At 46.7% G+C, this 25,731-nt stretch overlaps 2 protein-coding genes across 2 annotated transcripts in view; both read left to right on the top strand.

Moving 5' to 3' along the window:
- Positions 1 to 16,904, top strand: part of lats2 (large tumor suppressor kinase 2) — a gene marked incomplete at its 5' end in the record, with an annotated part of 26,704 nt that extends 9,800 nt beyond the window's left edge. The window contains 7 exons of the mRNA XM_083639130.1: positions 5,366 to 5,498; positions 5,997 to 7,549; positions 9,314 to 9,541; positions 10,404 to 10,758; positions 11,554 to 11,736; positions 13,096 to 13,202; positions 14,687 to 16,904. Of these exons, the coding sequence (XP_083495256.1) occupies positions 5,366 to 5,498; positions 5,997 to 7,549; positions 9,314 to 9,541; positions 10,404 to 10,758; positions 11,554 to 11,736; positions 13,096 to 13,202; positions 14,687 to 15,232 (3,105 nt within the window). The 3' untranslated portion in view covers positions 15,233 to 16,904. The remainder of the gene's footprint in view (positions 1 to 5,365; positions 5,499 to 5,996; positions 7,550 to 9,313; positions 9,542 to 10,403; positions 10,759 to 11,553; positions 11,737 to 13,095; positions 13,203 to 14,686) is intronic.
- A 5,864-nt stretch (positions 16,905 to 22,768) lies between these two features.
- The window catches only part of xpo4 (exportin 4), a 98,790-nt gene continuing 95,827 nt past the window's right edge, over positions 22,769 to 25,731 (top strand). The window contains exon 1 of the mRNA XM_083639131.1: positions 22,769 to 22,849. Within this exon, the coding sequence (XP_083495257.1) occupies positions 22,784 to 22,849 (66 nt within the window). The 5' untranslated portion in view covers positions 22,769 to 22,783. The remainder of the gene's footprint in view (positions 22,850 to 25,731) is intronic.

The raw sequence follows: 25,731 nt of genomic DNA, 5'->3' as shown, positions 1-25,731 counted from the left end.
GGGGTCTATAGGAAATAGGGCGAGTCACCCGTCGCCCCTAACCTCATCGAGGTAGGCTAACCTCATCGAGGTAGACTAACCTCATCGAGGTAGACTAACCTCATCGAGGTAGACTAACCTCATCGAGGTAGGCTAACCTCATCGAGGTAGGCTAACCTCATCGAGGTAGACTAACCTCATCAAGGTAGACTAAAAACAGGTCCCATATAGTTACACATTTTCTAAGTGAGTTGGTTCTCAGGAACCTGAGTCTCTCCATCCGTATAACAGAGATCATGTCCATCAACCACAATTGGAAAGAGGGTGAAGAGGGGGACTTCCATTCCTTAAGAATTAGTTTTTTGGCAACAGTTGTCATGGGATGAGAACCGCGTTGACTCAATCTTTCATCCAAAATCACATATAGTGCCTTAAGAGACCTACACAAGGAGAGAGAGACAGCTTTAAAGAGAGAGAGAGAGAGAGAGAGAGACCTTCTAGAGCAGGGAGAGAGAGCGATTTAGAGAAACATATGAGACAGAATGTGACAATACCAGGCAGCCAGCACTCTCTGCTGGCTACGCAGGAATGCAACACACACACACACACACACACACACACACACACACACACACACACACACACACACACACACACACACACACACACACACACACAGTTTATACTCCATTTCCTGTGTGTGTGTGTGTGAGAGAGAGAGAGAGAGAGAGAGAGAGAGGTGAATGATGCAGTGCGTTTACATCGACTGTGAGACGGGAGGCGTGCTGCAGCCAGCAGCGTATTTATATAGACACCCTCATGCACTGATGGACACACACACACACACACACACACACAGTACAGAGTACAGAAGGCATAGAATGTGTGTTGCCCAGGCGTTTCCGGGCTGTTGCCTGTTTTTAAACCCATTGCTGTTGGATGTGGTTTCCTCCCGGCACAGTCTCTCTCAGAAACTGCAGGCACAACCGACCCAAAATGGCCCCCGCGAGGATCAAACCTCTCTCCACTCTCTCCTCTGCTGCTATCTCACCACCCTGATTTACATGATCCTCCTCACAGGGCTCACAGGAGTATTTTGTTGCAGCTGTTTGAAAAAACGTGCATGTGCTCAGCACTGAGGTGAGGTCATTTGTTTTGCAGCTTAAAAACAGTTACTGCAGACAAAAGTTATGTCAACAACACTCAACGCAATTAATATCACATGGGACAAGTGGAATCACCCAATCAAATACAGGATTCAAGAATGTACAGTAAGCCCTCACTGCAAGTCACTGTAAAGGGATTGTATTTTTCCCTCGTTGAGGCAATTTATTTTGCAGATTAAAAACACACAATATCACATACTTTAGGAGAAGTGCAATTGCCTATTAAAATACAATGCATATTGTACAATAATAAGACGGCTTCAGAGATTCAGCATTTGTGTTTTTAATGTATACCATAACTATACATGTGGTGTTAGTCCTCTCCCTGCCAGCGGGGGGCATGCGCGGCTGAGTGGCGATGGGCCGGGGCTGACATGTCTGTGTGGTGAGGTCATAATGCCATTCAGGGGGATTTCCTTATCTAGGTGTGGGTCGCCTGGTTAGAGAGGAGAGAGACAGCCTGATGATCTCCACTCTGCTGCTGGTTAGAGAGGAGAGAGACACCCTGATGGTCTCCACTCTGCTGCTGGTTAGAGAGGAGAGAGACAGCCTGATGGTCTCCACTCTGCTGCTGGTTAGAGAGGAGAGAGACAGCCTGATGATCTCCACTCTGCTGCTGGTTAGAGAGGAGAGAGACAGCCTGATGGTCTCCACTCTGCTGCTGGTTAGAGAGGAGAGAGACAGCCTGATGGTCTCCACTCTGCTGCTGGTTAGAGAGGAGAGAGACACCCTGATGGTCTCCACTCTGCTGCTGGTTAGAGAGGAGAGAGACACCCTGATGGTCTCCACTCTGCTGCTGGTTAGAGAGGAGAGAGACAGCCTGATGGTCTCCACTCTGCTGCTGGTTAGAGAGGAGAGAGACAGCCTGATGATCTCCACTCTGCTGCTGGTTAGAGAGGAGAGAGACAGCCTGATGGTCTCCACTCTGTTGCTGGTTAGAGAGGAGAGAGACAGCCTGATGATCTCCACTCTGCTGCTGGTTAGAGAGGAGAGAGACAGCCTGATGATCTCCACTCTGCTGCTGGTTAGAGAGGAGAGAGACAGCCTGATGATCTCCACTCTGCTGCTGGTTTGAGAGGAGAGAGACAGCCTGATGATCTCCACTCTGCTGCTGGTTAGAGAGGAGAGAGACAGCCTGATGATCTCCACTCTGCTGCTGGTTAGAAAGGAGAGAGACAGCCTGATGGTCTCCACTCTGCTGCTGGTTAGAGAGGAGAGAGACAGCCTGATGATCTCCACTCTGCTGCTGGTTAGAGAGGAGAGAGACAGCCTGATGATCTCCACTCTGCTGCTGGTTAGAGAGGAGAGAGACAGCCTGATGATCTCCACTCTGCTGCTGGTTAGAGAGGAGAGAGACAGCCTGATGATCTCCACTCTGCTGCTGGTTAGAGAGGAGAGAGACAGCCTGATGATCTCCACTCTGCTGCTGGTTAGAGAGGAGAGAGACAGCCTGATGATCTCCACTCTGCTGCTGGTTAGAGAGGAGAGAGACAGCCTGATGATCTCCACTCTGCTGCTGGTTAGAGAGGAGAGAGACAGCCTGATGATCTCCACTCTGCTGCTGGTTTGAGACAGAGACACCAATTAGTTCAGTTGGAGGCAGTTTGTCATCTTTACGGCCTCTGGTTTGCAGCCAAGGTTTCTAATAAACACACTTCATGTCAAATCAACACAACATACACATGGTGCACACCATATTACAGACACTTTTGCTCTTCCACTGATGAGGTGAATCCATGATATTTTGTACATTGTGCCTCACGGACAGATTTCGCGTGATAAGGCAAGACATGGAGTCATAGCTCCAATTAATGCACAGGGATTTGGCTTGGTGACATTACCGCCCAAGCCTAATTACAACATTACAAATCAACTAATTGTCAAAAATTTGAGTTTGAATTCATTTGTTTCAGTTTGTGCTGTTGCCAAGAGCATGCACAGGATTCAGAGTGGAACATGAAAACTGTCAGTTGTTAAGCGTTTTTTCCCCCATTTACCGGTACCTTTTTTATTATCTTCATTTTAAATCCTAGTTTCTCAAACTATGAACCAAAATGTGCACGTTGTGTGAAGGAGCCTGGCCCCTGTTGTGATCGGTTTCTCATTTGGATGGCGAGCTGAGCAGCTTCTAACATCTCCTGCTTTAAATGAACAAAGTGGCTAAAGGAATGATTGGCATGGTTTAATAAAAGGCAGTAAACTAGCAGGAATGCTCTGCGAGTTTCGCATTTTCTCCCGTGTCTGGATCACAAATAGTCCGGCCGTCTCGTTGAAGAGCTCTGGCCGGCGCGGTTAACCCACATTTTTCAGATAGGTGACCTACATACCTCCAGAGCTTTCCAATCACCCACCTGTTGAGGCAGAAGTTTCCAGGCCCTGCTCCACCTGTGGAGACAGCTAAGGCTTCTCACAAGCAAACACACTGTTGGAAAGGCAGTCTCCTCACTGGCAGGGCCCAATATACAAGTCAAGTTGACATTTTACAAGATGGAAGAGTATATATCACGCTGACACATAGCACTGCAAGGATTAGTAGGCTAATGAAAGCCACCTGGGCTATAAACTTGAATGTAATAGAATCAACGAGAATAAAATAAACCGTTTTTTTATCATCATATTTTAACACAATTGTTTTTTATTACCGTATGTTTTATTACTATGCAGAATAAATCGACTACATTTGGATAGAATAAATTGAAACCAAAGAAAAAACATAGACATTTCTTTACCAGTGTGATTTCAGTACTTGCTCTGGGGCGTTCTAAGGAACCTGATGTTGTTCATGTAATGTTTGTTAGCATCCTTACCTTATGTAGCTGTCTGTGTTAGCTATATAGCATACAGTACATGGATCGTTATGCTGTTGATGTATTAGAGCAGTGATACTCAACTTGCGGCCCGCGGGCCACATGCGGCCACATTTCTTTTTTACAGTGCACCTGTCCTGAACGCCACATGCAAGATACCCGCTGAATAAGTGTCCAAATGTTCATGTCATTCTGGCCAATACTCCACTTCTGTTATAGCATTTCAGTCTGGAATATGGAATATCTTTCAATAATCTATGATTTAAGCTGCTAAATTGTCAAATACCGCCGTCTGCTCGCTACCCAGGCACCTATGTCTGTACTTAACCTAACTATCTATCCGGTGTGCACAACATTGTCAGACTAAACTCCGGCTGACACCCCAAAAACCTACAATCCGCTACACAAAAATGTATATTGTTTGTTTATTAACTGGCCCCTGGCCTTCTATCATTTCACGAAAGTGGCCCCCGGGCAAAGCAAGTTGAGTATCCCTGTAATAGAGGCTTAAAGCTCCAAAATGCAAGAGACTGGAAGTGTATTGTATTGTTAGTCCCGCTCCCCTGCCCCTCATTTGGTCAAGTCCCCAACAAACAGACGATAAACAGGCTATTTGAATGTAAACACTTCTTAGCATTTTCATGTATACTATATGCTTAAAAGAAATAGTGTGATATTTGTATGCCACATTTGGCATCTTGTTAATTTTTCCCATTCAATCAAAGATAGTTGGAAAAGCAGGGCCCCAAAAAATGCAAACAAGAAAAGTCAACAAAATGCCACAAAGCATTCAGGCACCAATTTACACGTTATCTTCTTCAGGAAGTGCACATAAAAACTTAAATGATATATATATATTTTTTTCATACAAGGAATGCCCTATTTTTTACTTTTTCCCGTTCACAAACTGGAGTGGATGCCAATGTCAGCCATCAGGAATTGGATAGGCGAATTTTGAGGCTTGATGCCATCACAGCTGGTGCAGCCAGCGCATGCTTGCCCCCCTGAGGCAGACAGCAGCACCACACCCAGCCTCTACAGAAACCATCCACTTCAAAAATAATCACAGCCATTTGCAAATAGTCCTGTGAGCGCCTCCTGGTGTGTGGCTGTGGCTCAGTCATTTAAAGACACTCCTTCTGCTTGACCACATCTGTCTGCTTTGAGCGTGTTGTTTGTGTGGGCTGCCGTGTCAGCTGGGTGTTGTTGTTGGGACAGGGGCAGGAAGTCGCTGGTACCTGACCCCATCTGGAGAGGATGCAGGTGCATGGACGCCTACTGGGCCAAAGTGTTTTTAACCCTCGGCTTTTGTGTGTGTGTGTGTGTGTGTGTGTGTGTTGCGCGTGTGTGTGTGCGACGCGTGTGTGTGTGTGTGTTGCGTGTGTGTGTTGCGTGTGCGTGTGCGTGCCACAGGAGATGGCAGTGCGGGCATTGAAACAGACAGGAAGCAGAAACATCGAAGCGGCCTTGGAGTACATCAGTAAGATGGGTTACCTCGACCCGCGCAACGAGCTCATCGTCCGCGTCATCAAACAGACTTCACCAGGTACAAACACAGCAGGTTGTTTTGGTTCATGATTTTACATTCAAACATCAGGAAACCAAGGCTCTTATGTGTTCAAGTTAAAGGCCGCTACTGCTATGGCTACCTAATGTGTTTAGGAAAAAAGTTGCCTTCACCAGGGAAATCTGACCCTGGATTTAAGAAATTTAAAGCATTTTGTCCATGACTTGACTTTAGTGAGAAGGTATTTACTGGAACATCAAGCAAAGACACACACTGCCATTTCCTTTCAACTTATGATATCACATATTCAGCTGATTTTAAAGATCCGTGTGTAATAAAAGGGGGCAGGGGCAGAAAAATCAGTACACAGACAGGAATTGGGTTTTCTAAACATTCTTCATTTCATACATACTGTACATATACATACATAAATGTTTGTGTTACTAATTGAACCAGTTCTGTTTTGCCATAGCAAATTAAATGGCAGAACAAGCTTAATATTAAAACCATTCTGATTCCTTGTCCTTTCATGAAAAGGTGGCATGCCAAATTCAATGGACCACCGGCCGGTGCTGGAGGCCCCAGGCGAGGCGGGTGCCATGCCACCATACCACCAGATGGGGGCTCCCATGTATGACGGGGCAGCGTATGGCCCAGAGGGGCCATACATGGGCGCTCCTCCCGTAATGAACTACATGATGACCCCCTCTGGTGCACCACAGGGTCCCGCCATGGGAAACCCGATGGGTCGACCTCCCAGTATGGGCACCTATCCCCCGACAATGGCCGGCCAGAGCAACCCGGGCGGCACCATGTACCCCCCCGGAGCGCAGCAGAAGGGCTACCCAGGCGGCATGGAGCAGCACGGGCCCATGATGAGCTACCCTGGCGTCCCGGGCCAGCCTCTGCAGCCACCGGGCGCCGTGCCCGGCCCCCACTATGACTACAGCCACGCCAGGCCGCACATGATGGAGCCTGCGGGCTACGGAGTCAAGAGGAGCGCCTCCTTTCAGAACAAGATGGCTCCACCCCCTATGGCACCCCCAGACAACTACGTAAACATGCAGGGGAAAGGGGCCATGGTCCCGAACGTCCCAGGGGGAGGAGGAGGCTACCCTGCCAACCTGTACCTAGGCCCCCACTCCCACCCACGCCAGGCCAGCCCCACCTCCCACCAGGTGCACATGATGTCGCGCTCCCCCGGCGGGGCGGCCGGCATGGGGCCAGATTTCTCTGACCTTCCCCAGGGCCTGATGACGCCCAGCAGGGCCAGCCTCAACCTGGACCTGTACGAGCATCACTGGGCTGGGCCGCCAGGCCCTGAGGGAGCCCCCCCGGCCCGGCAGCCCCAGCCCCAGGGCCCCTTCAGGGGGGAGGTGCGTGTCCCCAGCAGGACCAACTCCTTCAACAACCGCTCTGCCACCAGCGTCCGGCCCGCCATGGCCGCTCCCCCTACAGGCGGGAAACAGGATCCCTCCCTCGGCCCTCCCAACACCATCACGGCCGTGACGTCACCGCCCATCCAGCAGCCGGTGAAGAGCATCCGGGTGATGCGGCCGGAGCCCAAGACGGCAGTGGGGCCATGCCACCCGGGGTGGATGGGGGCCCAGGACACAGCAGAGCCACTGGCCTACATGCCAGAGGAGCCCTACTCCCTGGAGCCCGCTCAGGAGCCACGATGCCCTCCGCCTCCTTACCCCAAAACCCTGCTCATGTCCGGGGCGGCCGGCGAGCCCGGGCCCCTGGAGGGAGCCGGGGCCATGTGCGGAGCTCAGGAGCTCAGCGGCCCCGCCCACAGAAACACACGCGGCGGCAGCGGAGGGAGCGGGAAGGCAGAGGAGAGCCAGCAGGTGAAGGACAAGACCAAGACGGGCAAGGGAGAGAAAATGGTGAAAGACAAGAAGCAGATCCAGACGTCGCCCGTCCCGGTGAGGAAGAACGGGCGCGACGAGGAGAAGAGGGAGTCTCGCATCAAGAGCTACTCGCCTTTCGCCTTCAAGTTCTACATGGAGCAGCACATAGAGAACGTGATGAAGACCCACCAGCAGAAGCTGAACCGCAGGCTGCAGCTGGAGCAAGAGATGTCCAAGGTAAGACGAGACACACAGCTCTCCTTTATATGACTTAGCAGCTGAATCCTCTCAATAGTCATCAGGAAGCAGCAGGGAGACAGTTCGCATGGTCGCACATTCAATCTCCATAAGTCACGTGTCTCTCATTTTAAGTGGCCTAATATATCTATTTAAAACAAGCAGGGATTTGCCTTTTTGGAGTGGTGTCTGGGACAAAATACTCGAGATCTTGAAATTACAAATACCGAATACTTGCCTTACCTTGTGCCTGGGGGACATTCCGGATGACATCCCGAGGAGTGATGCTTATTTATTGAAAGTCTTTATAGTGGCAGGGAAAAAGGCCATCACACGTAAATGGCTGCAAACGGATCCCCCAAGCATAGAAAATTGGTTTCAAATAGTCACTGACATTTTTCAAATGGAAAAGCTCACTTTCATCCTAAGACTAAACGTAGTGGGATTTGAGAAGAAATGTGGAAAATGGATCGACTATGTAGAAGAAACGACTAAGGACACTTAGAAATGGGGGCCTCCCCCCTCTTCCCCTTTTTTCTATCAATCTTATTGTCTTAAAGTCTTTGCTACCATTAACTGAAGAAAGCTAATTTAATCATTATTTGTAATCATGTATAAAACTGGAACTGTATATGTGAATGAATGCCTATATGTTTGTATGAATATGCCATCTGTTTTTGTGTTTTCTATGTTTTTGTTTGTTTTATATGTTTATTGAAAGATCAATAAAATCATAAGTAAAAAAAACAAAAAACAAGCAGGGATTTGCAATAGCTGTGACCACGTATGCACATGCATCCACGCATTCATGTATTCCCGCACACACACCCCACCGCAGGATGGTAGGGGCAGGACCACACACCCCACCGCAGGATGGTAGGGGCAGGACCACACACCCCACCGCAGGATGGTAGGGGCAGGACCCGCCCTACTCTGCCTCTGCCACCCTGCATTTCCACTGCCCCCTTTTAACCAATTGGCATGAACACAAACACCTTTTCAGACACACACGCACGTGACATCCATGGCAAATTTCAGCCTCCTAGGGCAAAAACTGTGCCCGCCACAGGGTGGAGACATTTTTGTGGACCAACCAACAGAGCGAGCTATAGAGCAGCTGGTCACAGCAAAACATATTCAGGAAGCTACTGCTTCATTATGCCGTGAAAAAAAGTCATGAATCCTTGACTACAATTTGCAACATTGCATTCATAAGCTGCTCCTGGGGGCTTTCTTAATGAGCTCAGTGATACTTTCTGTCCTCAGAAAGCCTCCTGAAATCATGCTTTGAAAATGGGAGAGACTTTTTGTCTCCTCTACTTGATGAGAGTGAAAACAAGGATTGTAAAAAGCAGTGAAGTGTGCCTCAGGAGTTTGTTTTAGACAGAGACCTGTGTCTGTGAATGAGAAGTCAGCGAGTTCATAGTTGTAGTATTTGTGTGAGCTTGTCCTAAATCATTATTCATTACTTTGGCCTCTGCCCTCTTGACCCTCTTCAAAGTGATTGAACGGCACTTTGAGAGGAGACAGAATTTGCCTCGGCTAGACGGCTAACAGAAAGACTTGAGTTTGACCATAAGGTCAGGGCACCAAGTTCAGCTCCCGCCACGCTTTTCACGTCATAAATAATCAGAAAGGAAAAATGTACTTGTTTTTGAACCTGCTGTTGAAACGTTTATAGTTATACCCTCGTAAGCTGGTGTTAAACGGGATTGTTTACTCACCTTCTGTCTGTTCTCTTTAACTCCGCCCCTTCCTGCCCAGGCTGGCCTATCGGAAGCAGAGCAGGAACAGATGAGGAAGATGCTCAATCAGAAAGAGTCCAACTACAACCGTCTGCGCCGCGCCAAAATGGACAAGTCCATGTTTGTGAAGATCAAGACGCTGGGCATCGGCGCCTTCGGGGAGGTGTGCCTGACGCGTAAGGTGGACACCGGCGCCCTGTACGCCATGAAGACTCTGCGCAAGAAGGACGTTCTCAACCGCAACCAGGTCAGCATGATGGTGATGCTGTTGTGCCAAAGTCATGCCCTCTTCCGGGTTCGGCATGGGGCCTAAGGGATTTCTTTCCCCATTCATTTTTCCATTGACGTTTTCAGACTATGCTGATGACATTGACCAGTTGAAAAACCTGGTAACTCCATAAATCAGATGATGATTGGTTTATTACTGCACATGTAAACACTGCACTCATTGCTACTTGCTCACACACACAAAACCACTGTCAGCTCCCCGTAATGAGAAAATAAGTCTCCAATAGGTTTGAAATTATATAGGATTTTTAAGGGCCGTAATGAGAACATGACATTTTGTGGCAATATTCAAGATCTTAAAATTAACAGATTTGCATGCCAAAAAATTACACTCATTCCCCCAGAATTGTATTTTGTAAATACTGTTCATCATCAACCAAAGTTAGCAACAGTCTCCCAGATGCAGGCATGCAGCCTTGGTGAAATGATTTCAGTGTATCAGTACTTTTTGAACATTTTAACAATACCGTGATAATACTGATAACTGTGATCATTTTGGTCACAATAATCGTGATATGAATGTTTCATACGTTTCATCTCTAGCTGCCATACTGTTTTGCATCCCTGATTGGCCGGTGCACTTTGTAATTTCTGGAAATCGCTGGGGGCGGGCTGGAAGCCAGACTGATCCACAGGTCAAAGTTCACGTGGTCGGGATGGTTTACCAGGCTAGAGAGTAGGTGGAGCTGAGAGTCAGTGACGAGTGATATTAGATCACAGATATTATTGCTCCATTCACAATTTGGCTGATATCACTTGATGTCGACGACGAGACGTTTGTAATAGAAACCAGATCGAATGAGCCGTTGCTGTGACCCCAGGTGGCCCACGTGAAGGCGGAGCGAGACATCCTGGCGGAGGCGGACAACGAGTGGGTGGTGCGGCTCTACTACTCCTTCCAGGACCGTGACAGCCTCTACTTCGTCATGGACTACATCCCCGGAGGAGACATGATGAGCCTGCTCATCCGCATGGGCGTGTTCCCCGAGCCGCTGGCGCGCTTCTACGTGGCGGAGCTGACGCTGGCCATCGAGAGCGTGCACAAGATGGGCTTTATCCACCGCGACATCAAGCCCGACAACATCCTCATCGACCTGGACGGACACATCAAGCTGACCGACTTCGGCCTGTGCACCGGCTTCCGCTGGACGCACAACTCCAAGTACTACCAGAAAGGTACGCGAAGCGGGTTGTGGAGGATGGCCACAAAAGTGCACACACACACACACACACACACACACACACACACACACACACACACACACACACACACACACATGCACACACACACACACACACACACACACACACACACACACACACACACACACACACACACACACACACACACACACACACACTCTCACACACACACACACACACACACACACACACACACACACACTGGCAAAAATGAACACTCAACAGTTTCACAGATATTCTGTAAGGATTAATCATATAGCGAACACACACACACTCACACACACACACACACACACACAGGCAAAAATGAACACTCAACAGTTTCACAGATATTCTGTAAGGATTAATCATATAGCGAACACACACACACACACACACACACACACACACACACACACACACACACACTTAATTGAACTAGTTGGTCTATTCTTAATGTACAGTACAGCAACAAAACACATACTAAGGACTATGTGATACATATAATGTAGTATACAGAGGGATGTTTTGCATATTTCTAATTATAATAAATAAGTTAAAATAAAGTATTAAAGAAAAGTGCCCACAATAAATAAATTAGTATATAAGTGCCAAAACGGGTAGTCAGCTGTGGCTTCATCGGAGCAGTTGGGGGTTGCTCCAGTGCCTTGCTCATGGGCCCAGCAGCAGTAATTGTTGAGAGAAGGGAGAGTGCTACTTACCGCTGGTCCAGGGAGTGTGTTGTGTTTGGAGTCTGACATGTTGGCCTGTCCCGTGTCTCGTCTCCAGGGAGCCACGTCAGGCAGGACAGCATGGAGCCCAGTGACTTCTGGGACGACGTGTCCAACTGCCGCTGCGGCGACCGGCTGATGACCCTGGAGCAGCGCGCCACCCGCCAGCACCAACGCTGCCTGGCTCACTCCCTGGTGGGCACGCCTAACTACATTGCCCCCGAGGTGCTGCTGCGCAAAGGTGGGTGGCACGGAGACCCAGGAGAAGACAGATCCTGCTGCCGAAATTACCTTTCTGGCTCAGCTAAACCTAACCCTGAACACCTTCACCTGCAAAGACTTATTTTTAACCAACCAAAGTTATTAATAGACATTAATAAAAGGTTTTCAGTGCTATTTTTATGTATAAAATCATGGAGTGAAACATTGAATTTACGACCCGAGTTAGGGAATAACATCAAGTTTCTAGTTGTATTAGGTAGTTTGATACAGAGACATATTGCATAACCTTAATTAATTAATCCACCATCGAAAACCTTTACTACTATTTGGTACTTGGTGGGTGTAAAATCTTTGTAAAAAAAATAAAAAAAGACACTTGCATCCAGCACGACATAGAATAAATGGAACAGTAGACTAAGGCTGCTTTCTCACTGGGAACGATTGCTTTCCCGCTGGTCAGCTTTCACATTACAATATTTCTTCTGCACTCGGAAACGGAACAGAGTGCACACGTCATCAACTAGTATGCCTGGAGTTATTCCTCGCCTCTGTGTTGTCTATGAGGTTCGGAACGGTTGGCTTTCACACTCGCAAGTGTTCCGTGCCCGGGCACGCCAAAGCGCTCCACAGACCACCTTTTCAAGTGGATCCTGTCACGGTTCCCTGTTGCGCGCCCGGGCGCAGAACGGACGTTCACACTCGTCAAATGTTCCGAAACTGGGGTCAATTTGGGGACAAGTGTGCTCGGGAACGGTACAGTACATGTAGACAGTAGTAAGCAATACAAGGGTGAAATATACATGCACACAAATATAATATAATAGTCCCCTGAATGTTAATGTCTGATAGGTGTGTTGTAGTATTTTTGTGTGTATGTGTGTGAAGATACATCCCCCCTGTGCCTTAGGAAGGAAGATGTTGAGAATACTGGATACGGAAAAGTCAAAAAAGTGGCGGCAAGATAGCTCAGCAGGCCAATATAAACAGTAAATAGAAAAAAGGAGCTTCTTGATGCTTATAGAAGGATTTAATGAAGAAGTAATGTACAGTTATACTTATTCAGTTAATAGCGAAAAAAAAAAGGTTTTTCCGCCTACAGCCTGACGAAGACCAGAGGTTGAAACGCGTTGCGTCCCTTGTGCCCTTGTTCTCTTTTGAAGATGTACTTTCTATTAACTGAATAAGTATAACTGTACATTACTTCTTCATTAAATCCTTCTATAAGCATCAAGAAGCTCCTTTTTTCTATTTACTGAGAATACTGGATATGAATAAGGCCCTTATTCATATCCAGTATTCTCAACATCTTCCTTCCTCCAAGCAGAGCCATACACACTAACCTAAACATGTCTGCTGGTGGGTCTCATGTTGTGTGCAGGTTACACCCAGCTGTGTGACTGGTGGAGCGTGGGAGTGATCCTGTTCGAGATGCTGGTGGGACAGCCACCCTTCCTGGCCCCCACGCCCACTGAGACTCAGATTAAGGTCAGTAATAATAGAACCACGCCCACTGAGACTCAGATTAAGTTCAGTAATAACAGAAGAATGTCTCTACGTTTAATTACTTTATTGGATAATGAATGAATGAAAGAAACGCCCAAGAATCCCACAAGCCAAACGCACGGAGGTACTCGAGCTGCAACGATTAGTCAATTAATCTATTATTCAGTGATTCCCAAAGTGTGAGCCATCTTCTTAAATGCTTTAAACATTTTCTGGTTTCTTTAGTCTTCTAGGACAGTAAACTGATTATGTTTGAGTTGTGGACTGTTGGTCAGAACAAAATGAAACATTTGAGGATGTCATCTTGGGCTTTGGGGAAAAAGTGATTGATATTTCTCACCATTTTATGACATTTTATAGACCAGTGGTTCCCAAACTGGGGTACGCGTACCCCTAGGGGTATGTGGAGGTACTACAAGGGGTACTTGAGAGAAAGGGAGAAATGGAAAAAGGAAGAATAAATCATGAAAATAAATGAAAGGTGCAAATAAATCTGCTCGGGAGGCACTAATTGCAACTCTTTGACTCCATTTCTTATTTTGTAATGTTATTCACCTTATTCACCTCGCCCACTTTTTCTCTCTTCCGCGTTGTATTGTATGACGCAATTGTATTTGTTCTTCCGGTTCAGCGCTAGTTGGCAGCCAATTTCAAAACAAAACATCACTATGAATTAGGTTTGGCAAGATTCAGAAGCTACACTGCGGCCAACTTCAGTTACATGTTCAGCGTTACAGCTGCGAGGAGCCGATGGCGGTACCCGGTCGGCATTTAACGTTAGTTACAAAAGCACGTTTTCTCACTGCCAGTACAGGGGTTGACAGATACTAGCTAGTCCGACGGGTCACACAGCCAGCGCTCTCGGTCCTCGCTGCTCGTTAAATATTTCCAAATAGGCGTTATTCTGATAAACTGGTCACATATTTGGAATGTTACGCTCTCATCCCAAAAAATATTTAAATTTTAAAACATTTTTTTTTTGCTTGAAAACAGCTTTTTGGCAAGTCTAAAAATTACTACGGTAGGTGTCATCTACTTCTGTGTCTAAAACGGAAAGACGATTACAAAATGACGTCATGTAGAAGCGTCCTTATATGGGCAAATAATAAGGTGAATATTCTTTATCATTCATTCATTGCTATAGTTTTCTATTGCAGTTTTCTAACTAAAATGTTGTAGTTGGGTGAAGGGGGTTGGAATGAGAAATCAGGGAAGGGGAGTACTGAAGCCAAAAAAGTTTGAGAACCACCGTTCTAGACCAAACGATTAATTGATTAGTCAAGAAAATAATCGACAGATTAATCGATAATGAAAATAATCGTTAGTTGCAGCCCTAGGATGCACACAACTGAGTAACTAAAGGAACACACACACCACATGACAAATTGACAGACGATAACCTATGTATCTGCCAACGCTGTACTGGCTGTAACCTGATGTACGGTGCCTCTCTCCCCCCTCCACAGGTCATCAACTGGGAGAGCACCCTGGCAGTTCCCCCCCAGGTGAAGCTGAGCCCCGAGTCCGTCGACATCATCGCCCGCCTCTGCTGCTCCGCCGAGGAGCGGCTGGGGGGCAACGGCGCCGGTGAGATCAAGGCCCACCCCTTCTTCGACCAGATGGACTTCTCCAGCAACCTGCGGCAGCAGCCCGCCCCCTACCGGCCCAAGATCGCCCACCCCATGGATACGTCCAACTTCGACCCGGTTGAGGAGGAGGGCGGGCCAGGGGACAGCGGGGACAGCACCCGCGCCTGGGACATGCTGTGCTCACCGCACGGCAAGCACCCTGAGCACGCCTTCTACGAGTTCACCTTCCGCAGGTTCTTCGATGACAACGGCTGCCCCTTCCGCTACCCCAAGCCGCCCCAGGCCGGTCAGGGCCCGCCCGGTGCCACGGGCCCCGAGGAGGAGGACGAGGAACGGGAGGAAGAAGAGGACGAGGAGGAAGAGGATGATGACGAGGAGGAAGAGGAGGAGCAGGGGGAGGGGTGTGAGCCGGTGTACGTCTAGACCCGCCCCCTGGCGGACGTCTCTCCAATCAAGGCTCATCACACTGCTCTTCCTGGATGTGTGTGTGTATGCGTGCTACACCGGTGTGTGTGTGTGTCTGTGTGCGTGCGTGCGTGTGTGTGTGTGTGCATACCCGGCATGTGTGAATGCGTGTGCTTTAGAGAGCGGGATGAACTAAACACCTGATTGATTCAGAAACCACCGTGTGTGGAATCTACAGCGAGTTCAAAAAAAGACAACGAAAGAAAACTCCTGACGTGGGACCAAGAGACAACATGCTACGTGAGACAAGGGTCAAGGGGCGCGTGGTTCTGAAAACACTGAGAAATCCCAAAACAGGCCAAGAGGAGCAGACTCGTTCAAAACAGGTCGAGAGGAGCAGACTCGTTCAAAACAGGTCGAGAGGAGCAGTTGAACATTGAAGCGGGGGACTGCTGGTGATTCTTCCAGCGGATCGTCTCTCTTGTCGTTTCCCATTCATTCCACCCCGGGTCTTACGGATGACTGGAACACCGCCACTCCACGGTGACCTTTTGACACAGGAAGTCCACAGAGCCACTTCCTGCTCTACCTGAGCTGCTTTGCACTCTGAGACTGTCGAACGGCAGAACCGGTTTACGGCCTCTGCAAACGCAACTCATGGATCAAACACAGAGGGGACTGAACAAAAGTAACACCTCTTTCACAGGTTTTGTGAAATAAGCTAGGCACACACACACACACACACACACACACACACTTGTATTCAGTATAGTGCCATCTTGGAGGGTGAAGTCTCTGCAGGTAGGAGGCGGAGCCTCTATGTCCTGCAGATTTAGTATCAATGTCCGTTTTGAGGTTTCAACAAGTCGGTTCTTACATTGATTCAGCCACACAGAAAAAGATCTTGTGGTGTGAGAAAGTGTGTGTGTGTGTGTGTATCCCATTCAAAATTCAGCACCGTTCAATTTTTATAATCAGTATGTTTAATTTCAAAGTCTGCGTTTGCAGTGAATCCGATTTTGCGAGTCAGAGAATCAATATGTTTTGATTCATCTACTTCCCTTTGTTTTGTGACGAATTTTTGCTTTTGGTGTTTTTTGTTTTGTTGTTTTTTTCAGCTGTGAAGATGCAGACTGGCCTTTTTTCTTCTTCTCCTTCTTCTTCTGAGGTCGTTGTTACAGATATCGCTGTGTTCAGAAAATGGTTTGTGTTACTCGTTCTCCATCCTGACCGGCCATTTGAAAGCTCGCCACCAAAAAAAAAGACCTCAAAGCACACCCACACCACACACACACACACACACACACACACACACCACACCACACACACACACACACACACCACGCACACACCACACACACACACACACACACACACACACACACACACACACACACTAGGATGCACAGTATTACAGCTGTCCTGCGAGCATGGGACGGTCCCACACAAATCTGTCACAAATGGCCCCGCCTCTTCTACTCTTCCAGAGGCGGTCACAGAAACACACAGGAACGTGTTCTTTACCGCAGCAAAACATGTGATAGTATGACTATGTGCAATACAGAAAAATACATTATATTTTCCTAAACACTTAATATCCTTTTGAACGTTAATACTGAAACACGCTATGTACAAATATATTGGTTTATATATATAAATATATATTATTACGTTTCCTTTTCAGTTACAACATGACTCCATGCTGCTTATTATTGTGGTTAATATTATTTACATTTTTATTATTATTGTTATTATCGTTATTTACCTGTGTACCTGTTTTTCTTTTATTGTGGCTTAAAGAAGTGTTGGTTTAATTTTTGCCAAGTGTGTGTTTGGGTTTGGGAATTCTTGAACTGTGTGCCTTTCTAGTTGAATGTTGGAGTGTGATGATGATGATGATCAGTGTTCAGTGTAAGGATGGAGGCTCGCCCCCTGCAGGCGGGCTGGTCCTGACTGCAGGAGGAGAGGAGCAGGAAGAGGTTTTGGGTTGAGAGAGAGAAAGAACAGACAGAAAGGAGGAGAGCGAGGCAGAAACGTTATTTGATTATGAATGAATAGCTTTTCTCTATTTTACAAGACAAAATTTGAGTTAGTGTTTGGTACATGTTTTTTTTTTTCTTTTTAATTATTATTATTTATCCGAAATTACCACAAGTTTATTTGGACGTTGTTAAAGGGTGTAGTGTTTGACGCTCGTCACCCAGTCCCACCTCCTTTGCTTATCGACAATCGGCAAACCAGAGCGCGCTCTTCCAACAGTATTCTCTGTTTGACTTTAACATATTCTGCCATTGGTGATTCTCTCATTCAAGAGTCAAGACCAATGGTGGGAAGAGAAATAATCCTATGTGTTGGTCAGACTCGTTACACTACATGTTTCTCTTTGCTTGACAATGTATTGAAAGTGTGTTTCTTACTCGCTGTGCCATTGTGTCTTCCAAGTCGGGCAGTAGCACAAACTTAAATCGGACCTGTTATCCTCTTGTTGTCGCAGTCTGATATTAACCCAGGGGAATCGGACTGAGCGCAGATTCTGTTTTTGACCACGGCACGGCTCTTCACGAGCCATCAGCTCATGCAGGCAGGCCGGCCGTCAGGAACGGAAAGGTGATGGGCTTTGCCGGGTGGCCTCTAAACTCTAGATGGCGTCTTTGACTGAGAAAGGACTCGTCTATGGTCCACTGATGCCAGCCTGGTCACTACATTTGGCCACTTTTCAGACCCCCTTGAGCGCTGTGCCGTGACTCTGCAGGATCTGCGCTTGTTCACATTCATACGGCAGCAGCAACTCCGGCTAAGTTGACATGCACGGAGGGTTCACCTTCAAACAAAAAACAGCTTTTGCTGATGTGCCTTGCATTCCTGCGTCTTCCGACGTCAGGTTTTGGTGTCAGTCATTCATTCAAAGTTATTGAAAAATACTGAAAAAAGTCCAAGTACACAAAACAAGCACAACAACCTTGAAGCCCACGGCACAGTGGTCTGGCCATTCAGCCTTATGGCACTTTAGGCAATGTTTTGTGGGTACCTCAACAACACGGCTAATCATTTTTCAACATGGGAAATGGTCCTACCCCTAACCCACCCACACTTTTCCCTAGCCTTGCCCCCTTCCCTCACCATGCCCCCTCTGACTACTCACATCCCCTAGCCACTCCCCCTACACCCACCACTCAAATCCCAACTCTACAAATTTCCTATCCCCAGATATGGCCTCTGTTCCCTATCCCCACCCCCTTTCCTGACCGCGCCCCCTCCCTCCATCCACCCCTCGAACCCTGACTCTATAGAGCTCAGCAGTCACGTGACTGTTCTGTGATATCAATGTTCTGGAAGAGTATTTCCCATTCATATTCTCATTGAGATTTTGATTATTAGCCATAATGTTGTAACCACCCAAGGTAGACTTACCACAGGTCTTCCAGTGGTGAAACGATGGTATATCTTCCTGTAGAAGCCATAAATCTGTATATCATCGTGGTTGATTTTAAAACATTTTTTATTCTGTGTCATCAAGTACTACACTACCCACAATTCGACAATGTGATATGTCTTTGATTGGTGGAGCTCGCTGTATGCTTGTCTGTGATTGGCTTGAGATCCGCTTGCCGGTCCGTTCACATTAATGCCGAGAAATGCATCTATCTAGGATAGAGTTAGCCATGGAGACAATACCTGTAATTGCGACAGTCAAGACCACTGGTCCTGCACACTGCCACTCAGAGTGCTCTCCCATTGGCTGAAACGCTCTGTCGCTCAATCATCTGCTAATCTAATCAGAGATGCCAGGATGGATTATGCGATGAATAGAGTCTTCACTCTTAAGAGCAGTTTATCTTATCCCATAATATGTACACACTCTTTTGGTCACGATTCTCTCGAAGACCAGTTGGCTTGGTTCCAGGCTTAAAACTCTTTAGATAAGGATTTTTCAAAACGTGAATGAGAAAAATGAATGGGAAATACAACTCCACACTTCCAGAACACAAAGGTGACGTCAAATTGTCATGTGACTGTTGAGCTCTATGGCCTTCCTATCCCTAGCTATGGCCCGCTTTCCCTAGTCCCAACCCCTTCCCTCACCACGCCCCCTCCCACTACTTACATCCCCCTAGCCACTCCCCCTACCCAGCCCTCGTACCCTGACTCTCAAGGACCTATCTATCCCTAGCTAGGGCCCCGTCCCCCTAAATGTCCATGAGTGACTGAGTGTCCTGACTTTGGCATCTTCTGACCCCGGCCTGGCCTGCTGCCAGCGCCGTGGGAAAAAGCTGCTCAATTACAGTAACATGATTGAGTAGGCTAAATGTAATTAGTTCCTTCCCCCTTGGTTCTGCCCATCCCTGATGATTATTGATCATTTGCATGTAAACACAGCCGGTGTCTCCTGTTGGCTGCCCAGACAAAACTCCGGGATGATCCTCACTGACAAAAGGCTTTATGGAGACTGCAGTGTGTGTTTCTACTCTCTTGTGTGTGTTTCTACTCTCCTGTGTGTGTTTCCCAGCTGAGAGAGTGAGCAGTGACTGACAATCTGTGACTGACTTGATGTCGTTCAGTCTGACTCCCTGATGGGACTTTCTTACGCGTGTATCCTCTTCTATTCTGTATTTTTACTCTAGGGGGCGTCCAATGTCTCCTTAATGTATGATACAAGTCTGTTACTCTTGAATTTATATTTATACAGATATAAATATTTTTTGTATCTTCTCTTTTTGTTTTTTTGTTTTCCCCCATTTCCTTCATGCTAATGTTAAAACATCCATGTCTACGCAGTATTATAGATAATGTCATTTGGACAGCTATCTCTTTTTTTACATTTATGTATGAACCGAGAATTTGTAAAAATGCTTTCACTGTCCTTATGTGTAAAATATATGTATAAATTAAATTAACCAGCTTTGACTCATGCTTTATTTCATGAACTGACAAATACAGACAAATACAGTTTATTGTATTTAGGCCTCTATAAAATATTCGGCCAGTTACACAGTGAGTTAAGTCACATATGACATTTCATTATCTAATCAAATTGGGCATAACTCTTAGGAAAAAAAAATTACCATTTAAACTAATAGTAAAATAGAATAAAGAATATAATTTCTATGGAGGCTCATCCCTGTTAACTCAACCTTAAAATCAAGTTTCCTTTCTGTCCCAGGCTTCAAGTTCACCACAGATGTTTCATTTGAGGTCAACCAGGCATTTGTCACATGGGTTGTTGCAAAAACATGAAAATGACAAAGGACAAAACAGAACTAAATTGAAATCCTAAACATAGGCTAAACCCAATAATAACTTAGGTCATATAGGACGAATCAGCGTGACGTCACTTGACACCCAGAAATGCGAAACCCCGTGGCAGTTAATAGTGAGTTGTGCCAAAAAAACATTAATATCTCAAAAACTATACATCACATCGCTTATATTTTGACATTCTGGGTGAGAGCAGAAGTAGCTCAAGAGTTTCATGTATAATATATGCATGTCGTGTTAAAGTTGTGTGAACTGTCGCAGTTTCTAAAATGTAAACAGTTGGCTAGAGTCAGACAATGAAGCCTCGCGCCACTTGGGCTCCATAGGGTTCCATCGCCGTTGCCACCCAGTGACGCGGTTTGTTTACCAAAATGCTGCTCAGCTGATCCCTCGTATAAATAAGCCAATGGCCAATGGGTATCAAGCCCTGGCTGGATCATGCATTGACTGAGCAGGCACACAAGGGTGCTAGCTGGCTAAATATACTCCCCTCCCCCAACAGAACAGACAGTAACTCATGAAGGTCTAACCCAACACAACTATTACTGCATTGACTTTAACAATACTAGCAATCTCCCGTGCTGGGCGCGCTCAATTCCTAGGCTCACCCGTGCTGCAGCTCGCCCACTGCACGTCACATACACAGCTCGCTGTTGCTTGGCCTGCAATAGCCTCACCCAGGAAGGATAACATCACTGATGACAATGACATCACTGATGACATCGGTAATTAGGGCAATCACCTAATTTAAAAAAAATCTGCCTCCGTCAGGTCACCCGCACGGGAGCTCTGCACACCCCCTGACATTTTATGCCCCATCACATGTAAAATGGCATAGCTGTGGCCGGCCAAAAAATGTAAACAGACAGAGAACAGCAGACAGAGTGAGAACAAAGATTGCCCACATTGCCATTGCCAAATATATATATCATCACTTCATCATTTTATATATATATATATACAGTATATCATTATCTAATTATCAGTATATAAATGGGAGCTGGGGCTCTGTTTCTCTGTCCCACTGTGATGTCATAAATCCCACTGTGACATCATCCGTGATGTCATAAATCCCACTGTGACATCATCAGTGATGTCATGAATCCCACATCATCAGTGATGTCATAAATCTGACATCATCAGTGATGCTGGTCTCATTGGCCACACAGCAGCCGAGTTGCGGGCAAGGCCGCACAGCGGCCGAGCTGCGAATGCGAGCTGCAGGGCCAGCTTGGCGAGCTGCTGGGGCAGCTTAGCGAGCTGCAGGGCGGGCGAGCGGTATATATATGATTTAAAGCCACTGAAAATGTGTGTCTGCAAATGTAAGTGAGAGCATTTCCATAATTTTTGTAGAATGACTCAAGATTATTTTCTCAGCTATAACAAAACAGTATGATGTCACAGTAAAGTTGACCTTTGAACTTTTGGATATAAAATGTCATCACTTCATCATTTTATCCAATAAGACATTTGTGTGAAAATTGGTCATAATTATTTTGCATGGATGGGCGTCCGGGTAGTCCAGCAGTGATTCCCTGCCTAACAACATGAGTGTCGCAGGTTTGCCCCTCTGTGTTACCTCCGGCTTGGTCGGGCGTCCATACAGGCACGATTGGCTGTGTCTGCGGGTGGGAAGCGGATTGAGGGTATGTGCCTCTTCTGGTCAGTCAGGGCGCGTGGTCGGGGCAGAAAGGAACTAGTGGGAATAGTGTGATCCTCCCACATGCCAGTCAGGTGAAAAGAAGCGGCTGGCAACTGCGCATGTGTCGGAGGAAGCATGGCGCTAGTCTACGGCTCTCCCCAGATTGGCAGAGGGTGGAGCAGCGACCGGGGCAGCAGTGGGAAATTGGCCGAGTACAATTGGGGAGAAAATGTAGGGGAAATCAGAAAAAAATACTAATGTAATTTGTGCATGGTTATGCCCAAAAAGTATTTTATGAGGTCACAGCTCGTGCGTGACCTTGAACTTTGACCTTTGAGCACCAAATTGTAATCAGTTCATCCTCCACTTTCTCGCTCTCTCCCCTCTCTCTCTCTACCCCCTCTCTGTCCCCTCCCCCATCTCTCTCTCCCCCCTGTTGCCCTGTGTCTCTCTCTCTCTCCCTCTCCACTTTCTCTCTCTCTCTCTCTCTCTCTCTCTCTCTCTCTCTCTCTCTCTCTCTCTCTCTCTCTCTCTCTCTCTCTCCCTCCCTCTCCCTCTCTCTATACATTACATTACATAATCACTGTCGTCTATCTCAATGAACCCATTGGCCGGGTACCGCTGTATCCCACAATGCGTTGCGCGGGCTGGCGCGTCATTGGAGAGGGACCATGATGGCGGCGGTGGGTGCAGCAGAAGTGATCACACAGCTGGAAAGCGCTGCCAAAGTTTTAATGGTGAGAAATTATGCCTTGTTTTACTGCCGGGCCACGGTCCACCTGTCTGACTCTGTCCCGGCTTTAGTTTGGGCCGCCTGCGACTGCTCGGTTCCGTCTGTTTCTATTGACTAGATCTTACCCGAGTGAAGGATAGCTATATGCGAGCGATGCGTGGCGCAGTGCCTTGCCTGTCTCCATCCCGCAAAAACCCAGTCATGATCGCAACGTTATCCCGCTCCCCCCCCGCCATAAACCCCACCATGTGTGACACTCTCCCATGTGGCTCCCTTTTCGGCTGTGTTTACGTTTCGTTTCGTTGCCAATTCTCGACAGTACATCAAGTTGTATTGTACTCTCTCCCCCTGTCTGTGTGGAGACAGTTGGAGCATCTCACGCTGTTGATTCTCCCATGCTGCAACGTTAACTTAGCTTTAGCTCGCCCTGTCCCTCCACTAAAACACTCTCTCCTCACCTCATGCTTGCCTGTATCTCCCTCCTGAATACAGTCAGCGGTCTGTGTGGGAGAAGAACCAGCTAGCTAGAAGCCTGCTCTTGATTCTGCCATTTTGTTGTGTTTTTAACAGTATGTTGAGCAGCAATGGTGGATAGGACACTGATTCCCTGTGAGCTCAGATATTGGCTGGCTAATAAGCTGCCTATTATTTGATTACATGAGGGTCACAATTTAGACAGGGAACTTCTATTCACGGGGGTACAAGGGGTGCTCTGTTTCAAGAATGACACCTCAGTTAATTTATTAAAGCTGATCTTATTAAAGGCTTGTCAGCTGTGCCTTTATCCTAGTTTGAATTGATTACAGGGTATCCGGGGGGGGGGGGGGGGGGGGGGTCTGTCAAACCCACCATGTAAAAACCCACTTGCTACGGAAACCGCAATCGCTGCCCGGAGCCCGTTGGTGCGATGTGGTTGCGGCCCTATGCTCCACTTAGGAGCCTACATACCGTAAGAGACAGGGTATCTGATGAAATGATCAGGCAATGTTGCATACACTATTTCCTAATACCAGGGTAGGGAATTGACTCCCCCCCCCCCCCCCCCTTCCCCGGCTCTTGGATGCATTGGTTGATCTATCCACCAATATCCATGTTCACCAGCCATTTGCATTATTTTCACAGAGTAGAATAGTACTAGAAAACATCCAGCAGTGTTTTACCTGGTTTCATTCACAGTTTAGTTCCCCAGAGTTTCTACTGATTTCTTTGTGCCATAAAATTGAATGGTTGACTTTGTCCCGACTCCCGAGTATAGAGATAGATGGATAGACAAATCTTTATTGTCCACTGCATTACATGCAATGGAAAATTGTCTTTGGCGCTCCAGCAACAAAAATCCAACAACACATCAGATTTTATTCGATAAAATGTAATGAAAATGCAAAACACCTGTTGGATCGTGAACATGTGTGATCTGTGATGTGTCCAAAATGTGAAATAAAACATACATCATTCTGAGACCAAGTCAAGTTTAGTTGTATAGCACATTTCATACACAAGGGCAATTCAAAGTGCTTCACATAAAATGGTTGACACAAGAAAATAAAAGAATAAAATAGGCATTTAAAAACATCACAACAGAACTTTAAGAAAGAGCATAAAAAGTGCATTAAGCGACAGGTGCAGCAGTTACAAAAAGAGCTAAAAACTGACAGAGGACTCATTGGGTTTGCATAATAGAATAAATCAATTTTTCTATATTAAATCCCCCGACATCATGATAAGAAACATGATTACACACACATGATTGGAAAAATGTCCATAACCTTTATAATAGTTGGACTCGAGCCTTTAGAGGCCACATATATTTCCTAAAACAGCTGTCAGCAGTTAAAAGCGACGGTAAACATAAAAGTCTTTAGTCTATTTTTAAAAGTGGGTAAAGTTGGGGCAGATCTGAGGTCTTCAGGCAGTTTTTTCCAGCTAGCAGAAGCATAGTGGGTGAATGCGGCCTTCCCATGATTTGATTTGATCCTAGGGACAGTTAGTAAGCCGGACCCTGCTGACCTGAGAGGTCTAGACGGTTCGTAGCATGGGAGCAATTCAGCGATGTATTTTGGGCCTAGGCCGTTAAGTGATTTGTAGACTAGTAAGTACTAAGTACTATTTACACTACTTGTTGCTATTAAGTAATAGCTAATTACTTTTGTTTTATTCTGTATGATTTGGTATGCAAAAATATCAGCATGCGACATGAGAGTTTCAGCATATTACGGATAAGATGAGGTCCACTGAAGTGTGTTTTGTAGCTTCTTCCTGTTGGTTTGCTGTGACGGCTTAATTCATCCAACATCAGGGTGAATCTTTCAGCTTTTGTACTTTAGGATACTGTTTTCTTGTTCCGCAGTTTTCAAGATGGAGAAAAACATCATGTATAGTGAAGTGTTTTTACAATGAAAAAGCCGAGTTATTACAGGAACTGTATGGTTTGTAGATTACTCAGACATGAGCAGTGCAGTTTGTCAGTCATGTGACTCACTCAACAGGTGCTTGACAGACAGGCCTGGGTTAGGTTAGTTCCGTTCAAATAAGTTTACCATGCTAGGCTACAGATTGACTGCTCTGAGCACTCAAGTCGCCCTGCAATGTTCCTGCATCCTTGCTAGCAGAGCCCAGAGCCATGATGTTATTTACAGCCTCACTCCCAGAAGAGTGAGAACATGCTCATGTTGCCTTCAGGTGCTGTCAGTAACATAGTAAATAACACTATGTGAAGCCGAAAACAACACACTACAGTGACTGAACAACATGACCGAGCCCGATCCGACCCCGAACCTCATTAAAAAAAAATTGTCCAAAAATTGTCAGAGGCGCCGCTCGGGTCGGGTAGCCCAGCTCTAGAACGGACGGACATGAGGTCACAGTGACCTTGAACTTTGACCGTTG

The sequence above is a fragment of the Poromitra crassiceps genome, assembly GCF_964638095.1.
Source record: "Poromitra crassiceps genome assembly, chromosome: 6".
Lineage (NCBI taxonomy): Eukaryota > Metazoa > Chordata > Actinopteri > Beryciformes > Melamphaidae > Poromitra > Poromitra crassiceps.
The sequence above is the reverse complement of the archived record's forward strand: the minus strand, read 5'-3'. Positions and strand labels throughout refer to the sequence as shown.